Consider the following 21,082-nt stretch of genomic DNA (forward strand, 5'->3'; position numbering starts at 1 on the left):
GGTTAATATAAATATTGGGATGTGTGAAATTTGAAGACAATCGGACTCTTACATCACATTTTATAAGGGTTGTAATTATTCAAAATGTTGACCCTTTGTGAGGGAGGTACCAGAAGGAGTGGACCGATATTGCCCATCTCCTCTAAGTCAATCTAAGTTTGACAATAATATTACACTGTACCAAGTTTGGACCAAATCGGATACTCCCTTTGAGAGTTATCATGAGCCAGCCATACAATCGGACGGACGTACATCGCTAGATCGACTCCAAATGTCCTGAAACGAATTTGGTCCAAGGAGACCTAGGGTCTAAAACCGTTATTTCGATGAGGCACGTTTCGGCCGTTTCAAATGATATATACCCTCCAGCCATATGACTGAGGGCATAATTACAGAAAAGGCAATGAGAGGCAAGGTCAATAGAGAACGATAAAAATTGCCCCCAGCCTAGTATAAATGAGGACAAATTTTTTATTCGTGCAACCTAAAAAATTGGACCGACTTTAAAAAACCAAGGAGGTGAACTTTTAGCTCCTTCTGAAACCATACCAGCCGGTAAACATTACCTTTTTTCTCCACAGACAAATAAACGCCGTTTTTATAAAAATCACAATAATAGGATTGAGTTTAACCATTTTTACAACAACAACAACAAAAAATAATAACTTCCTTAATTCTCTTGCTTAAAATACAGGTTCTTTCCCAAAATGTTCCGATATTTTACCTACCTTCAGCTTCGTTGCGTGCCACTGAACCCAGATCTTCTTCTTTGGTATGTGTTCGGCTGCTGCTGTGTAACGTATTTCCTAGGCTACTGGGACCCATGAGACCGGCACCGCCCGTCGCTCCGCCATGTACCACTGAGCCGGACAGATTTGAACCCAAACCTCCGCCAACATTGCCCACAAGACTACCGCCATGACTACTGCTACCACCACCACCGCCGCCACCCGCTCCAGCACTACCACTGCTGCCCGCACTCAGGGGTAAATTTGCACTTAAACTAGAGGATGAGGAGGCATGATTGGCGGTTTGGGCCGCTGCGGCCACCACAGCAGCCGCTGTGTTGTGGGCAGCGGCAACAGCTGCCGCCGCTGCATTGGCACTCACCGAAGGTGGCAAAATGGGACTGCAGGGTGAATGTGAACTGCCCGAGGCACTGGAGGAGGCCAACTGCACGCCCGACGAGGAATACAAATCTTGGTTAAACTGCAAATGGAAAAAAGACAAAAACACATTTTAACAAATTGACAACAACAGCAGCAACAAAAAAAGAAAATTACTTAGCCAAAGTTCATTAGCTTTAACGCTTGGCATTGCCTGTTAACCAATGTCGCCTTGGCCAAGTTAATTGCAAGTGACACATTTAAGCTAATTTATGAAAATGGAAAAACAGACATACATATCTATAAAACATGTCAAGCCATAATATTTATTGGTTTCTTTTAGTCACCCGCCCGCTTGCCCTCTCCACTCCTCGAGGCAGGCCGGACAGAAAAAAATATGACAAAGCCGTTGCAATTCAATTTAAAAATAAACATAAAACGTGTATAAGGTTACATTCCAATACTCATATCAGTGCCTAGCTACATGTGTATGTAGATACACACATGTGTGTGTGTGTAAGTGAGTGTCATCCTAAACTAGTCTAAGAATGTCGTAGATATTTATAATATGTTCATATCTAAGTTATAATAAACACTCATACACATAAATAGCGACCGGTGAAAATCATTTCCATCATCGCCATCACCATTTCCACACACACGCATGAATGCAAACTCCACATCTTGGGCGAAACTATTTTGTTGTTGTCAGTGGAAAGTGACAATAAAAAATAGTTTTGCAACAAAAACAGCCAGACATCGGTTTAATAAACAATTTGTTATTATTATTATATTTTTAGTACAATAACAAATTATTTAGCTACATATTTGGTATTTACAAATTAATCAAAGCTATATGGATGTTAGAGAGAAATGTGTGTGTGTATTCGTGTAACTGTGTATGGATGTGTGTCAAAACTATTCATAAAATGATGAATAAACAGCCGGATGCCAGGGCTGCTACACAAGGAAATTTGTTGTTTTGCAAAGAGTAATTCATTGATTTCAGTTTGAATGGAATCAAGTTGTATGCCGATCGCACGCTTTTACGTGGCGTTAACAGGACAAGTTAACTTAAAACAGAGTTTTATTTGCATACCCTCAGCCATATGGCTAGAGAGGGTATATATAATTTCATACTGCCAAAATGTGTCTCAAGGAGGTAAAGAGTTTACAGGGTGAGATGAAAAAACTGCAACCAACTTCAGACTGCTGTCATTTCTAAGCCACTCGTCCTGTTAAAATTATTCCAGTGACAGCTCATTATATTGTTTACAGGCATACAAAAGCATTTTGCTGAGAATTTTCCAGAAAAAATTTTATTCGTGATGAAATTCAAGCGTGATAGGTTATTTTTGGAAAACCACAAGTGGCTATCGTAAGAGCACTCCAGCATTTAAATGTGAATAAATATTTTGTGTTTCGTACCATCGCTCGTTACCGTGATGAGGTTCCCGACGTCAAGTAAGTGGACGGAAGAAAACAGCAACATCTGTAGAAATGGTTCGAAAAGTAAAGAAGCGGCTTGATCGAAACCCGCGTCGCAATGGCGAAAAATGGTTCGTGAGCTGAACATATCGCAATATTCGATTCGGCAAATATTGAAAAATTAGCTCGTGGTAAAGCCATTGAAATTAAAACAAATGCAAGAACTTACACCGCAACAGAAAGAAAATAGACTCAAAAGAGCTAAAGAGTTGCTTCGCTTGGCCAAAAGTGGTGAACTGCCGAATTTGGTTTTCTCGGATGAGAAAACATTCGTTATCCAACAGTTTGTAAACAAACAAAATGATCGTGTTTACTTGCCAAAGAGGTCAGCTGAAAATGTGCACCTTCAGTTGGCCAACAAAACTCAAGCGCCATGGTGATGGTGTGGCAGGGCCATAACAGCCGATGATCGTCTCGCTCGTATTAATCCACCGTGGCATTAGAATAAATGCCAAATATTATCGCGTAAATATTCCGGAGGATGTATTAAAGCCTTGGGCACGCAAACATTTTGGCCGCATAACTTGGACATTCCAACAGGACTCAGCACCATAGCACTTAGTACGCGCATCCCAAGAATGGATACAAAATGAGGTTCCTCGCTTCATTTCCAGTGCACAATGACTACCAAAATCTCCGGATACCAATCCATTCGACTATTGTGTCTGGAGTATTTTGGAAAGCAAGGTTGGCACTAAAAAATACAAAAGTGCCGATCTCCTGAATCAAGCGCTTCGCCGGGAATGAGCCAAAATACCGCAGAGCAACATTCGGGCAGCGAGTGACGGTTCATTGGCCGTTTGAAGGCCATAATTCGTGGCAAAGGTGACCAATTCGATCGAATCCAAACTTATTCAAAAATATGATGCTATTTCCGACATTTTTTTATACCATAGTATGGAGGGTATATTGAGTTGGTCATTCCGTTTGTAACACCTCGAAATATACATTTTAGACCCCACAAAGTATATGTATTCTTGATCAGCATAAAATCTATGTCGATTTAGCGATGTCAGTCCGTCTATCCGTCTGTGGAAATCACTTTAGCTTCCGAACGAATTGAAGTAGATTGATAAAATTGTAATCAAAAGTATATTAGTTCTGCGCTACTTTTGGTATTGGAAATGGGCCATGTAGGTCCACGTTTTGCTATAGCACCCATATAACGGTACCTCCCGATATTCGGTATATTGATGATTTTTGCGACAATATTCATCGGAATTGTTTCAAATTTGGTATTTAAAGCTCGAAACAGATACTACAGCCTATGACTGAAAATTGTCTGTGCAGATTCCCCATATAACGGTACCCCCGATATTCGGTATTTTGATGATTTTAGCGACATTATTCACCGAATTTGTTTTTAATTTGGTATTTGAAGTTTTAATGGGTACTACAGCCTAAGACAGGAAATTGTCTGTGTATGTCCACATCATCATATAGCCCCCATATAACGTTACCTCCCTTTATTCGGCATTTTGATGATTTTAGCAACATTGTTCACCGGTATTACTTCAAATTTGGTTTTTGAAATTGGTAATGGATACTACAGCCTATGACAGAAAATTGTCTGTGCAGGTCCACGTTTTGGTATAGCCCCATATAATAGTACCTCTCTATATTCGGTATTTTGATGATTTTTATGGTGCAGGTCCACGTCGTTGTATAGACCCTAATATAAAGGCTACATTCGGTATTTTTAAGATTTTAACAGAATTTTGAAAATTGCCAAATTCGTTCCAAGTTGCGGAAGGTATTCAAAGTTCGGCCCGGCCGAACTTATATCTTTTTTACTTGTTTTATCTCACGCCCAGGAAATTATTTAATTGCCTAAAAACAACAAAATAATTTTATTTTATTTATTTATTTATTTTTTTTTTTTTTTTTGATAAATTTTTCCAAAAGGGCTTTTGTGGCGTTTAGGTAAGATTTAGACTTTTGGTGATTTCTGGGACCTATAGTAGAATTTTATGAAAAATAAATAAATTTTGACTTGCTACAATTACGTTCAAGTCAAAATATAACTTCATTCTATTATTAGCACCTAGAAAGTTTTCTTAAGATGGAGGCTATAGATCTCAATTGTATATGTGAGAGATCAAGTAAATATAAATAAATTTAGTCCTCCTGAAATATATAACAGAAAATAAGTATTTTTATGATGTCCATACATATCTTTCTTATAATAATATTTCTAATTATAATATTATAGTTTGTATACTTAACAAGAATAGACCCTCCCAATCCTCTCACATGTGTGGACACATATATTTTCAACAAATATATTAACATTAGCCTCAAATGTGGGGTCTTACTTTAAGGGGTTGAGGTCATGTTTATCACGACATTGTCTCCGCCTTGTCGCCTCATTGTTAGTGTCAAATGCATATGTTTTAGGGAATTTATTACGCTCCCCTGGCATAGAGTTTCGTTTCACTTCACTTTTAGGCAATGACACAAAAACATTTCCCCAAATTCCAATTCGTGCATGGCACAGTCATTGGGCATCATTTAATTCTTTATTTCTGGAAATTATTTTCAACTTCATTTAACACCTTTTAGTGGAATAACATTTCTTCCTCCATCCCCTTGCCAAATGTAAATACAGCCCTGCTTAAGTGGAAAACAATAATGGGTTAACCCCATAATGATCAGCTAATACGAGATTTATAGTTTCCACACACTTAGTGACAGACACACTCAGACTTCCATTCTGTGCTCCCTGTGTCACCTCATTCATTGATTTATGTTACGACAATGGCAACCACTCAAGCGCTACATTAAAGCGAAGCGCGGGTGCGCCTTTTGTTAATATTTTTGTTTACATTGGGGAATATTGAATGCCTCCGTTGCCCTCCCCCCTCTTTAGCGGTAATGACTTTTATTATTGTTATTATTTTTATTATTATTTTCGGTTTTCATAAAGAGTTGTGCCACAAATTGTTTTTCCACTTCGACAGCAACGGCTAATTAAAATGTCTAAATGTGAAAAGTCTTTAGAGTAGTCGCACTTGGAGTTTGTTTCAAATTTGTTGTCTCAAGGGGAAGGGGGAAGGAAGTGAAAGAACAACGAAAATAGACGCGGTTTTTAGTGTAAATGTGCCAAGTCATTGTCTAAAATTAAGATACCTTAAGAGGCTGCTTAACGCCCTGGTAATGAAGAGCTTAAGTTTTTTTCTTCAATTCCTTGTTGTAAGTATTCTTGTGTTAAGGAGGTACTTAAGATGGTTAGACATATGTATTAGTTTCTGCAAAGTTTTTTACATCTTCATTTGAAACGGCGAATGTAGAGCCTATTACAAAGATCGAATTCTTAATTACAATCATCAAGATTTATTCCAAGGAACACCTCCTGAGCAGAATTTCTCTTAAGGAAAGCTACACATTAAAAATCATTGCGTTATACAATTTATATCGAATTCTTTTGTAGGATGCGAAAAACGTTACTTGATTTTAACTGAAGGTGTAAACTCATGATTTTCATTTCCTATAAATTATATATTTTTTTTTTTTAAATTTGATAAAAAATAAATAAATTTTTATTTTTATTCTTCACTTTCGAAATTGCCTCTTCCATTTGTACAAGTCATTTTGATTTGAAAAACTTTGTTTTTTCACCGTTGGTTTTCCTATAATTGTCATTTATATTTTTTTTATAAAAATTAAAAACAAAAAGGGAATGGTCAGAAAATTTTCAGTAAAAGCAATTCTTTTTGCCATTTCCTTCTCCTTAACCCTCACTCCTAAAAACAGATACTTGCCACAAGTAAACTTTCCAAACCGGCTTAAGGATAGAAATTATTATTATTATTATTATTATTATTATTATTATTATTATATTATTATTATTATTATTATTATTATATTATTATTATTATTATATTATTATTATTATTATTATTATTATTATTATTATTATTATTATTATTATTATTATATTATTATTATTATTATTATTATTATTATTATTATTATTATTATTATTATTATTATTATATATTATTATAATTATTATATTAGTATTATTATTATTATTATTATTATTATTATTATTATTATTATTATATATTATTATTATTATTATTATTATTATTATTATTATTATTATTATTATTATTATTATTATTATTATTATTATTATTATTATTATTATTATTATTATTATTATTATTATTATTATTATTATTATTATTATTATTATTATTATTATTATTATTATTATTATTATTATTATTATTATTATTATTATTATTATTATTAGTATTATTATTATTATATTATTATTATTATTATTATTATTATTATTATTATTATTATTATTATTATTATTATTATTATTATTATTATTATTATTATTATTATTATTATTATTATTATTATTATTATTATTGTTATTATTATTATTATTATTATTATTATTATTATTATTATTATTATTATTATTATTATTATTATTATTATTATTATTATTATTATTATTATTATTATTATTATTATTATTATTATATTATTATTATTATTATATTATTATTATTATTATTTTATTATTATTATTATTATTATTATTATTATTATTATTATTATTATTATTATTATTATTATTATTATTATTATTATTATTATTTTTATTATTTTTTTTTTTTTGAATTTTATAAACTTCTTTCAGCTTTAACTGGCTAACCATTGCGAATCTAATTCCCAGGTCTTCTGCATATTTTCAGCTCTTGGTTTAAAGTTTAAATGCATGTCTTTATTTTGCTATATCACCAAATACAGACTGCACAAGTCTAAAGGTCAGATGTGCCACTGTTATATGCAGGGTGAGATGAAAAAACTGCAAGCAACTTCAGACTGCTGTCATTTCTAAACCACTCGTGCGACAGCTGTTAAAATCATTCCAGTGTCTCGTACCATCGCTCGATAACGTGATACTGCGTATCATAGCCCGACGTCAAGGAAGTGGACGGCAGAAAACAGAAACATCAGCAGAAATGGATCGAAAAGTAAAGAAGCGACTTGATCGAAACCCGCGTCGCAGTGGCCGAAAAATGGCTCGTGAGCTGAACATATCGCAATATTCCATTCGGCAAATATTGAAAAATAAGCTCGGGGTACAGCCAATAAAATTCCAAAAAGTGCAAGAACTTACACCGCAACTGAAAAATAATAGACTCAAAAGAGCAAAAGAGATGCTTCGCTTGGCCGAAAGTGGTGAACTGCCAAATTTTGGTTTTCTCCGATGGGAAAACATTCGTTGTCCAGCAGTTTGTAAACAAACAAAATGATCGCGTTTACTTGCCAAAGAGCTCAGCTGAAAATGTGCACCTTCGGTTGGCCACCACAACTCAAGCGCCGGCCACGGTAATGGTGTTGGCCGCCATAACAACCGATGGTCGCTCTCCTCTCGTATTAATCGACCGTGGCATCTGTATAAATGCCGAATATTATGGCGAAAATATTCTTGGGGGTTTATTAAAGCCATGGGCACGCAAAAATGTTGGCCGCAGACCTTGGACATTCCAACAGACACAGCACCATCGTACTCAGCACGCGCCACCCAAGAATGGTTAAAAAATGAGGTTCCTTGCTTCATTTCCAGCGCACAATGGTCACAAAAATCTCCAGATACCAATCCGTTGGACTATTGTGTCTGGAGTATTTTGGAAAGCAAGATTGGCACTAAAAAATACCAAAGTGTCGATCACCTCAAGCAAGCGCTTTCCCGGGAATGGGCCAAAATAGGGCAGAGCAACATTCGGCCAGCGTGTGAAAGTTTCATTGGCCATTTGAAGGCCATAACTCATGCCAAAGGTGAGCAATTCGAACAAATCGAAACTTATTCTAAAATTTGATGCTATTTCCGACATTTTTTGCTTTCACTCAAAACATTTAAAAAAAATGTAGAAATTATGGCGTTTGACTTGGTTACAGTTTTTTATCTGACCCTGTATTCAATATCTTCAAAAAATAAAAATCTGATACCAGATCTTGTACATCCAAAATTAATTGTGAAAATGTTCAACAAAAAAATTTTAAATTTCGTATAAAGCGAAGAAACAATTCGATATCTACTTCGGTCTCAAATCAGAGGTAAAAACTAGCAATATTGGTTTACTCCTTCTGATATTTGCCCTCATGACGGTCTACATTCTTCTTGTACCACTCTAAGATCGGGTGCTGTCTGTCTGTCTCTCCGTCCATGGGTCCGTCTATGGAAATCACTCTAGCTTCCGAAGGAATTGAAGCAGGTTTATACTTACTCAAATGTGTGTTTGCGCTGCAGGACTTTTGGTATTGAAAATAGGTATAGTCCCTAATAGAACTGTACCTCCCTATATTAGGTATTTTGATGTTTTTGGCGACATTGTTCACCGGAATTGTTTCAAATTTCGTTATGATAGTTCGTAATGGGTACTACAGCCTGTGACAGGCAATTGGCTATGCAGGTCCAGGTCTTCCTATAGCGTCCATATTTTAACGACATTACATACCGGAATTGTTTCAAATTACGTATTTCAAGTTTGTAATGAAAACTTAAGCCAGAAACAGAAAATTTTTCAAGCATGTCTTCGTATAGCCCCTAAATATCGGTAACTCCCTATTTTCGGTATTTTGATGATTTTAGCTACATTATCCTCCGGCATTGTTAACATTTCGTATTTGCAATTCGTAATGGTTACTACAGCCTGTGACAGAAAACTGCAAGTCCACGTCTTCGTATAGACCCCAAAATAATGGCAACTCTTTTTAGGTATTTTTAATATTTTAACAGAATTTTTAACCGATTCGATTTTTATTTATTTATTTTACTTTTTGAAAATTTCTAAATTATTTGGTGGAAGGTATTCATTCGGCCCGGACGAACTTATTGCTTCTTCACTTGTTTTTTTTTTCCTTTTTTTGACAAATAAATCTCTAAGAGCGAATTTCATATTTCTCCCCTTATCATTTAAATAAGTATGGAAGCAGTGCAAAATTCTGAAATATTTTTCGGATGCCTAAACTTTATTTCCGTTCCCAGATCAAATATCCATGGTGTAAGATCTTACAACGGTTTCAACTATTTTTACGTTTTTTTTTTTTTTTTTTTGAACTGCTGAGAACTCGACCAATAATCTATCAATTTCACAACCCCTTTTGTTTTCTCTCAAAACCCCCGCTTCTGCCCGTCCAGACATTTGTGACTTTATCTGTCCATCATCGCCGTTCTTGGAGCTGTCCTCACTTCGTAATGGGACCGAAGAAATTTGCCGCACCAAACAATGTGTGAAGTTTATTCGGGCAGACTTTCAAACAAAGATACCCATCAACGACACACGGGACAACTGTAACTTGTGGTCGAACGGGACCAACAACAACAAAAACAGCCCTCAGCCATAAAAAAATCGCTTGATTTATGCCGTGTGATTTTGTTTGTGACTGGTAGAACATTATCGAAATATCAATTCACCTAATAACTTGGCAAAATACTTTTGGCCATTTTCAAAAGCAAGGCACGGCACACGGAGTTACTTCAGGCGATCACATCGACGTATGGTCTCGTCGAACAGATAAACAGCCTGAAGGAAACACACAAGAAAACAACAGCAACAACAACAACAACGAATATCAATACGATCGATTGGCCAAAATAAAAAGAGACACCAAGAATTCCTTTTGTTGTTTAAACGCTTCTACTTTTTTGGGATATCAGCAGCGAAGACAACAACAAAAGCTAAACAAACCAAAAACACAGCGTCTGACAATGAATGTGGCTCGTTTGGCGGCATCGCACACCACAAGGATGGCTGGTAGAATTGAAAAAAATAAATACAACAATTGGTATTCCCAGATCATGCTCCCACTCGTATTATACTCCTCCCTCTCCCCTCTCTCTGCTGCTGCCCTAGCTCGGCCACATACATTCTTTGATTGTTTGTTGTGCAATGTAGACGAAGAATTGCGAATTTGGTAGTGGTAGCGCGGGAGGATGATAGCACACTGCTGCTATTTGTTGTCGGCATCTGTGCTACTGCACTTTTTTTGTGCACCCCTTCTCTGCCCCCTCGATCCCCTGTCTTCTGTTATTGTTTCTCATCCAATGCGTTTAGCAATTGGGCTTTAAGTTTTTCTTGCCGATCGTGTTCGATGATAAGACCAAACATTGATTATGTGCTTAAAACAACTGACAGATCAGTAAAAGATCGCAGCAAATCGTTTATGTTTTGTGGTCCTCTCCCTCACCTCCCTCGATTGCCGATGGACCCCAAAGCTATTTGTCTTTGGCAAAATGCGATTTAGTTTTTTTTTCTTTCTTAAAGTCGTTGCAAATATGTGAAAGTGTGTAACTTCTGTTCTCCGCAAAAAAAAACAAGAGTCTCCACTCTTTTCAATCATGGGAAAAAGTTGTTAATTTTTGCAGGAATCTCAAAAATGCCAGATTTTGTTTGGTGTGAAATATTTTCGTATTTCATTATTAGAACATAATTGAGCTAAGGAATTTTGAAATATTTTCAGTTGTGAGTTTTAATGGATGTGTAGTTGGAAAAATTGAGGTTAGTTTGTAATGAACTGAATTAGTCTAATATAAAAAAATAAAAATTAGGACCTTATATTAACAATTAAGGATTCAAAGATCATCGAAAGTAAAATAAGTTGGAAAAAATTAATTTTCTCCACAAAAAAATCTTAAAAATAATAGGTATATCCTTTTCTTTAAAATAAGAAAACCTTTTTCTGCTGCTAACTATAATTTCAGAAGGGCAGACCAGTAATTGCAAGCAACAAGATAATCGGAACACTAAAATTATTCTAGAGTAGAGAGGTTATTACTTTGGAAAATCACTATTAGAACATCACCTCAACGTGGAATATAAACAAAAATAGTATACAGAAATCTCCAAATTATTGTTGGGTGAAGCGACAAAAACGTGAATTTAAGATCTTGATGGTCCATTGGCTTAGTAGCCGTCCAGTGTATTGGGAATCTAATTGATAGAAATCCCTTCTGATGACAGGACAAGGTAATAATGTATTAACACTTTTCGCCTACAGTGCCTGGTAAGTCTATGCAACATTTGTGCGGACGAAAATGGATAAAATTTAAAAAAATGAAATAAAGAAAAACTCCTTCCGGAAACTTCGGTTCCTGGAAATGAAATTTTACCTTACAAATTCCTACCTCGGTACAGAAAGGCAAATAATATTCTCCCAAGTTGCCAATAATTTTGCCAATAGTCCCGTTCATACACCTTTCTATATTTTCTGTTAAATATATGGATTCCAGTCAGATCCACCGTGATTTCATGGCAATCAGAAGTAAATATAAGCCCTTAATAACCTGCAAGACTAAAAGACATTGGTCGGCCAGTAATTTCTGATGAAATGTATTATCAGGATGTGAAAGTCTATAAAATAAGGTCTAAATTATTCCAGTGACAGCTCATTATACAGAACAGAATGGTTCTCAGCAGAAATGATTCGAAAAGTAAAGAAGGGACTTGATCGAAACACGCGTCGCAGTGGCCGAAAAATGGCTCGTGAGCTGAACATATCCCAATATTCCATTCGGAAAATATTGAAAAATGAATGGTGCTCGGGGTAAAGCCATTGAAATTGCAAAAAGTGCAAGAACTTACACCGCAACAGAAAGAAAATAGGCTCAAAATAGCCAACCAGTTGCTTCGCTTGGCCGAAAGTGGTGAACTGCCGAATTTGGTTTTCTCCGATGAGAAAACACTCGTTGTTCAGCAGTTTGTAAACAAACAAAATGGTCGTGTTTACTTGTCAATGAGGTCAGCTGAAAATGTGCACCTTCGGTTGGCCACCAGAACTCAAGCGCCGGCCATGGTGATGGTGTGGGCCGCCATAACAGCCGATGGTCACTCTCCGCTCCTATTAATCGACCGTGGCATCGGAATAAATGCGAATATTATCTCGAAAATATTGTGGAGAGTGTATTAAAGCTTTGGGCTCGCAAACATTTTGGCCGCAGACCTTGAAAATTCCAACAGGACTCAGCACCATCGCAATCAGCACGCGCCACCCAAGAATGGTTACAAAATGAGGTTCAATGACCACCAAAATCTCCGGATACCAATTCGTTGGACTATTGTGTCTAGAGTATTTTGGAAAGTAAAGTTGACACTAACAAATACCAAAATGCCGATCACCTCAAGCAAGCGCTTCGCCGGGAATGGGCCAAAATACCGCAGAGCAACATCGGTCAGCGTGTGATGATTTCATTGGCCTTTTGAAGGCCATAATTCGTGCCAAAGGTGACTAAATCGAACAAATTTAAATTTATTCTAAAATTTGATGGTATTTCCCACATTTTTTGCTTTCATCCAAATAAAATTTAAAAAAAAAGTAAAAATTATGGCGTTTGACTTTGCTGCGGTTTTTATTTTATCCCACCCTGTATGAGACATAGTTCTAAAGTATGTGTCATAGTAAGTTTTAACAAGAGAGAGAGAGAGAGAGGGCCGAAGAAAACGGGAGATTTATCTCATTCAACTTCCTTCTCCATAAAACTTACTTTTCTTTTCCGCTTACCTTCCATGCCTACTCCCACTTGTTTCCGAATTAATAATTACAAAGCTAATTGAAAATATATCCTCCCTGAAAGTTTCTAGACCCTTAAACCATTCAAAATCCCACCCTAAAAACCTTTGCAGCTACGCCCTTATTCAAATGACAAAATCTATTCAAAAAAAATGTTTTTACACAAAGTTTTCAGCGCAGGCAGAAACTTCTTCTAACAAACGCTGGCGAGCCTATGTCAAAGCTACAAAATGTTCACTGAATTTTGGTGCTTCTTTTCTTAAATTTAATTTCGCTTCTTTTTGATTTGAAATTTCTGTTTTTTTCTGTTTTCGTTTCTTTGGGAAACTTCATTCTCAGCTCTGAGTCACACATAATGCGAATTTGAATGGTCCGTCAGTCGGATGTGTCGGCGGCTGCGATGGTGGTTAAAAACCAAAGCGAGGACCAGCAACACCGATCTCCGTTCGGACTAATGGCGGCAAAGACAATAAATTACCAAAACATGATACCAAACAAACAACAACAACAACGACTACATTTTGTTGGTTCTTTTTTTTTTTTTTTGATGGTTCTCCTCTTTGATATTGGGCTTTTCTTATTTGCAGGGCAGGACAAACAAGCCCCGCAACAAGGAATAGCAATTTTAAAATTTCTTCCACCACAACCATCGTGGTGCGGAGTACCCTTTGCTACTTTCGGATGCTGCTGCTGCTGCCACTGCTGCTGTTATCATCATCCTACATGGACTTGTATGCAACATGCTTATGCAAAAGGTAACCACTCTTGAGCATTTTTTCAATTTTGGACTTTGCCAAGAAATGTCAATTCTTAGTTAATGCCGTGGCCTTGTATAATTGGGGCCTTTTGGACACCGGAATCCCTTTGTGCTAAAGCGACACTTTTTTCCATCCTCTCCTCTGCGCGCGTGTGTGTGTGTGTGGAGAATAAATAAAAGACCGCGAGGAAGAGAAAGACAAAATTGAAACAAGAACAACAAAACGTTTAATCGTACAGAATTGTTTTTGTTTGCTGACTAAACTAAACACTCTGGATATTTTATCCGCAGAGATAACCTATAAAAAAAAGAACGATCACAGAGAACGGTTTGACATACAAATATGGTTATCGTGGGAAAATGTTTGCCACAAAGTCGAATTTTGTGAAGAAAACTAATTTTTGAGAAATAACATCAAGGTGTTGAAATTGGGTTGACTTTTTGGAGATGAACAAAGTGAGAGTTGTTGAGGACATTTTGTATGGAGATATAATGCAAGTATATGGCTGAGGATATACGAATGTAAATATGTGTAAATATATTGTTTTAAGGTCCTATGATATGAATAGGAAGGGGTTATCATTTATAGGCGAATAAAAATGATACATTTAATTTTTTGATATAATGCATTTGAAAGGCATTTCTGGCTGATTTTACTATGGCTTTTACTTGACCAATTTGCTTTTGAAATGGTTAAAAGAGAGATAGAGAGAGAGAGCTATTCACCGAATTGTTTTCTCTGGAATTTGGCAACAAGTTTTACATACTTCATCAAGAACTGATGACTGTGGATGATATGCCTACGCTTGAAAGCTTTATCTCAATCTGCCGTACATAAAGTAGAGTTATCTTGCGTATACGTTGTGTTAGCACTCATACGCCCTTGATACCTTTAATTATTTAAAGATAAATAAGTACAATATACTTTAAATACAATTTCTTATATTCTCGTATTATTTTAAAGGCAAAACTAGAAGACATTTTAAATTCTCTTTCTGCACCATATTAGTCAATCAGAAGTTAAAGGCCATATTTTTACACGGCTAAATTCACCCTGTAAAATATTTGTACGTGTTCTCTATATTTCGACACCCCCCCCCCCAGTGGATAATGCCTCAGGACTGAATTCTTGGTAACCATTTATGAGGGGCCGCACACCGATGCTCCGTAGGTCCGGTGGAATATCTCTCTACAAAAATTACTTAATATACATCAAAGTTGTGAATAACCCACAATTTAAGGTATTCTTAAAAACATTTTTTTTAACAGAAAGAGGCTGCCACCATAACTTCTCTCAAAAATATCCAATACAAAAACTGCCCAAATATATAGGGTGAGATAGAAAAACTGCAACCAAATTTAGACTGCTGTCATTCCTAAGCCACTCGTCCGACAGCTGTTAGAATTATTCCAGTGATAGCTCATTATATTGTTTACAAGCTTACTAAAGCATTCAAGAGACATTTTTTTGGAAAACCACAAGTGGCTATCGTTAGAATACTCCAGCATAGAGCACTCCAGCATTTTAATCTTTTGTATCTCGTACCATCGCTCGTTACCGTGATGCTGGTAACGTAGGCCGACGTCAAGGAAGTGGACGGAAGAAAACAGCAACATCAGCAGAAATGGTTCGAAAAGTAAAGAAGCGACTTGATCGAAACCCGCGTTGCAGTGGCCGAAAATGCCTCGTGAACTGAACATATCGCAATATTTCATTCGGCAAATACTGAAAAATGAGCTCGGGCTAAAGTCATTGATATTCCAAAAAGTGCAAGAACTTACACCGCAACAGAAAGAAAATAGACTCAAAAGAGCTAAAGAATTACCTCGCTTGCCCGAAAGTGGTAAACTGCCGAATTTGGTTTTCTCCGATGAGAAAATATTCGTTGTCCAGCAATTTGTTCTTTGTCCAGCAAACAAAATGATGGTGTTTACTTGCCAAAGAGGTCAGCTGAAAATGTGCACCTTCGGTTGGCCACCAGAACTCAAGCGCCGGCCATGGTGATGGTGTGGGCCGCCATAACAGCCCATGGTCGCTATCCGTTCGTATTAATTGACAACATTCGGGCAGCGTGTGACGGTTTCATTGGCCGTTTGAAGGCCATAATTCGTGCTAAAGGTGACCAATTCGAATAATCTTAACTTATTCTAAAATTTGATGCTATTTCCCACATTTTTTGATTTTATTCAATACAATTAAAAAAAATGTTTTTTTTTCTCACCCTGTACAGTGGTGCTCTTTTTTTTAGGCAAATTATGTGGTATTTGTCATTTAGATTTCCGGCGGAATAACATTTGACAAAAGTATTGAGCCAGAGGCAAATGGTCCTTAAAAGGTGAAGCCTTTGATGACATTCAGCTGCAAACAATCGACAATTGGACCGACCGTATAGACTACTTCATGGCCAGCCAAGTCAGGCATTTGAATGAAATTATTGTCCATTTTTAGCCGAAAGGATTGTACTTTTAAATAAAAAATATTCAGTATTTTTTAAGCATTTTAAAAAATGTTATTTTCCGGACCAATACAATACAATATAGTACTATAATGTGGGCTCTGGAACACAAATATTATTGAAAAACTTCAGTCCGGAGAAGTTGTAATATTGGTAATATTTTGAGCCCACATTCGAAGTAAGCCAGTACGTATAATTGTTGCCACAACGTATACGCTATGATGGGTGTGAAGCCTCTATTAATATTTCCAGACTTGAACTTCTCTGAAGGCTTTGACTTCATTTTTGAAAATATATTTGCGTAATTTTTGACCAGCAAAACATTGACAGACCGCTTCGGGCTTTTATAGGCTGTTTAGGACGTAACAAATTCTTATATTGTTCGTTTCAAAAAAGTATTATATTTTTGTATCCATCATCATACGATGTTGGGTGACTCGAAATTCCTGATACATATAAAATCCTGTCTTCTAAAATCGAGATGGAGGCTCCGATATTTCCTGAGGATCTTTGAAATTTGGCAAAAACAGGTTTGTGTTACGTCTACGATACCTGGTTTTGGAATAAGACCATATCGTTCCAAGTCTAGATATGGTTTCCGTATAATGACATCTACAAATTTTCCATATTTTAAATGCATCCGCCACAATTCCCCACTGAATCAACATGGGCCGGAAGTTGATTTAGTGGCGGATATTTACATATTCCTCGCGTGGAAGTGGTCGGCAAGCGTCGAGAGATAGGTGTTCAACCTATATACATATCTAGACCGGGGCCCGACGCCAAGATCTTACAATCACCCGCATGCATTAAGATCTTTATGCCGTCTGGAATTCCGGAAAGGTAGAGGTTAAACAGTTCCGGAGATATCACCCCACCTTGTGTAACTACATGTTTCACTCTACGGTGATTGGACTTCTAGTTCTGTTCTGGCTTGTTTTGGTTTAATCCTCGACTGATGATGTTTATGGTTGCAATTGAATAACTTTCTCCGAAGCTGGGGAGGAGTAAAGCCCCAAAAGGATTTACTACAGAAAAAATATTTCTCGGGACTCAACGGACGAAATATGATCTTGTCGATCTTTTTAAATATGGTCTAAAAATTCACAAATTGGGATTGGCGCATCCGCCATGACTACTTTATTGCTTTAAACCTAGGTACAATGAATAGTTTTGAAAAAAAAATTGTAAAAATATGATTGCATGACTTTTCCTTCTAAATTCTACCGTGGAACCCACTGACAAAATATGAATTTTTCCCAGGAAATGTGCCAATAAAGTCTTAAACTGGATCACTTTGGGGTGACGGGTCATGGTAAACATACGAAAAATTGTTTCCAAAAAAAATTGTTTTAGCCAAGAAAAGGTAATTTTATTTTGAGTAATGGTATGAATGCCTTTTTGCTCCCTCAAAATTGTAAATTAAAATATTTTCCAATAGATTTTTTAAAAAAAAATCTTCAAAAATAGTTTTCCAAACTTACCCTTTCATATTGATAAAATGAGCGACTTGGTCCAGCACGGCCATATAAATATGGATAATAAGCACCGTACATTACTTCAGGGCAGGATACTGCCATGGTAGGCTCTCTAAACGTGGCTTAAAATTCTGATATTGCAAATCAGAAAACACGTTTACAAATGAAAATGGCAAAGCAAAAAAACACACAGCCAAGAACAAGACTGCCACAGCTTCCTCTGACCAGAGGTATATTGAATCACTTTGCCGATAATAGCTAACGTTTTTTTTTTTTGTCTTTTCTGTTTTAGATTGTTTTCTTCTGCTGCTTCGGCGTTGCCGTTGGCCGGCCAGATGTTGAAACAAGTTCGTCGTTTGGCAGCTGGTGCTTCTCGTTTGCAAAAAATGAAGAAAAAAAGACAGAGCTTTCTCTATGTAATTGTAATTTTAATTTCCTCGACTATCTGCGGCTCTCATGTAATTACAGATTTAATTGTATTTTCGTTTGTTCAGCGGCAATGCCAGAGCTTGTTTGTTATTGTTTTACACTGGTAATTGTTGTGGATGTGGTGTTTTTTTCTCTTTTTTTCTTTAATTTCTTTGCTGTTAGATTCTAAGAAATAAAATCATCCATTGTCTGCTTGTTACATTTACATATGATTACTGTTGTTGTAGTTGTTATTATTGTTGTTGTTGCTACTTTTTCACTTGAATTTCTTGTATTTTTTTCGCTTTGCGTTTCCTTTTTTAATTTTCAATTTCAATTAACTATAATCATTAGCAAACACACACACACGCGTATTACATATCTACACATCCATGTACTTGGTTTGTTGGTCTTTTCTTTTTTTTTTCTTTTTATAATTTCACAGTAATTGATGCACTGCCTGTCTGTCTGTCTGACTGTCGACCGGGGGGGTTACTATCACTGAAACATTTGCAGGTATTTCATTTTTATTTTAAACAATTGTAATTGTTGTTGTCAGTTGCTCGTAAAATCCCCTGATGTCGGGGATGAGTTAGTTGGGCGAGTGAACGCTCTGCAATGGAACAATATTCACTGTTGGTAGACGAATCACGAAACACCGCTTAAACCGCCGCACCGTTATTGTAATTAGAGGTTGTTGTTTTTTGTATTTTATGTTTATCTCTTTCTATTATTTGTGCACATTTTCTGCATTTGTCTCAGAGCGTTTGTTTGAAATCTAAAAAGAAAAAACAAGAACAAATATGTAACAATTTGAAGAAAATTTAAATATTGTTTTTTTTTTAATTTAATATTTGATATAATAATAACAATAATAATAATAATAATAATAATAATAATAATAATAATAATAATAATAATAATAATAATAATAATAATAATAATAGCATATTGATAAAAGAATGGGTGATCGAGTTGGACACATTAAACTTTATTACTTCCTAAAAGCTATGACCTAAATAAAACATGAACCGCTACAATGTCAGGGATCCGACATACAGGATGAGATGAAAAAACTGCAACCAATTTCAGACTGCTGTCATTTGTAAGCCACTCGTCCGACAGCTGTAAAAATTATTCCAGTGACAGCTCATTATTTTACAAGCGTACAAAAGCATTTTGGTGATAGTTTTCCAGAAGAAAAGTTATTCGTGATAGAATTCAAGCGTGATAGTGTGCACGCAAACATTCTAGCCGCAGACCTTGAACATTCCAACAGGACTCAGCACCATCGCACTCAGCCCGCACCACCCAAGAAGTTTAAAAAATGAGGTTCCTCGCTTCATTTCCAGCGCACAATGGCCAAATCGACCGTTATTGTTAAACATAAAGGATTCCTACAGAAGAAACTCCAACATTTTCATCCGATTATTAATATTCAAGAGTTTTTATATAATTTGAGAATTGTACTGGAATATATATATATATATATATAATTACACGGTCTTTTTGTACACGGTTTTGATATAACACGGTTTGAAAATTGAATATTTTTAATTTATTTACACGATTTTATTCCACTTAGCACGATTTGAAATTTTATGTACTTAAATTTTTTTGTCAAATTTAATTTTTGCGAAGTATGTTCATGTCACAAAAAAGTATTTATATTTATTAGCTTAAAGATTTAAGTGAATTCCCCTTTAGCGCGTACAAACAATTTTTACTGGTTTGGTAAAGAAAAAATAAAAATTCTTGTTTTTCACTAATTTTAATAGGTTTTAGAGATTAGGAACAAATCACCCATTTTTGTATAAGATCAATGTCTTTTTTACACGGTTTTTTTTACACGGCTTCTTCTGGAACCAATCTACCGTGTAAAAACAGGCTTAGGTGTATATATGTTAATTAATGATAATTGTGGACATTTACAAACGGTGCCCTCTACTGGCAGAAAAGCACTATTTAATAAAAAAACTCTACAAATTTAATAAAAGATTATTCAAACTTTATTATTTCAACAACTATACAAAATTTGAAATCTGAATAAGTTGACGTTGTTATAATTGAAAAAATGCACTCAGAATGATGAAAGATTGAAGAAGACAAAATCCTAAAAGTTCCCTATGTAAACCAGCAAAATTGTTGCAGGTTCTGAAACAGAGCATTTATTGATCTAATTTATATATTCATTTTCCGAACCTACCTTTATGATTTGAAATTTGACGTAAAAAAACAGAAATTTGGGGGTATCCCAAATATCCTTGACTCATATTGCCGTTAGTAAATTTTAAATTATTCCAATTATTCCAACTGGAAATAACTTGAATTTTGAATAACATTGTGAACTCGATAAACGTCCTAATTTACATTAGGCTAATAGCTAGTTGCCCAAACATTATTTTATATCGAAAGCAGAAAAGTTTTGTAAATACACAAAAAATTACTTGAAATAATAACAATAATTCCTTGTTTGATTTTTGAAAATAGAAGGTAGAAGAAATGTATTTTCAAGGAAAAATATTACACCAATATTAAGTTGAATATTGTCCTGTTAAGAGGAGGAAGTGAATATAATTAGAAAGTCTCCTTAGAATTTTAACAAGCTATTTTTATCAAGTATAAAGGGACCGTCGGAAATGTGGTTCATAGGGGGTATGTCACACAATGGTATAGACCCGAAAATCTACCACAAATCCGATCTTCAGCCTACGCCAAAGGCGATTCTATAAAAAGGGAAAGGGTGCATTTAACAATCCGATAAGATCAAAGGAGTTCCAAGACATGTCTGAATCTGACAGTCTACCGCAGGACCAGTTATCATTTCGAAAAAAAAATTATCTATTT

At 35.5% G+C, this 21,082-nt stretch overlaps 1 protein-coding gene across 1 annotated transcript in view; it reads right to left on the reverse strand.

Annotated features, from left to right (window-relative positions):
- LOC101893769 (protein vestigial) overlaps positions 1-21,082 on the reverse strand; it is a 46,530-nt gene that overhangs the window by 23,543 nt on the left and 1,905 nt on the right. Inside the window, exons 2-3 of the mRNA XM_005187341.4 lie at positions 17,834-19,013; positions 729-1,209 (exon numbers count right to left, since the gene is read on the reverse strand). Coding sequence (XP_005187398.1) covers positions 729-1,209; positions 17,834-17,929 — 577 coding nt within the window. The 5' untranslated portion in view covers positions 17,930-19,013. The remainder of the gene's footprint in view (positions 1-728; positions 1,210-17,833; positions 19,014-21,082) is intronic.

Source organism: Musca domestica, unplaced genomic scaffold (assembly GCF_030504385.1).
Source record: "Musca domestica strain aabys unplaced genomic scaffold, Musca_domestica.polishedcontigs.V.1.1 8, whole genome shotgun sequence".
NCBI classification, from domain to species: domain Eukaryota; kingdom Metazoa; phylum Arthropoda; class Insecta; order Diptera; family Muscidae; genus Musca; species Musca domestica.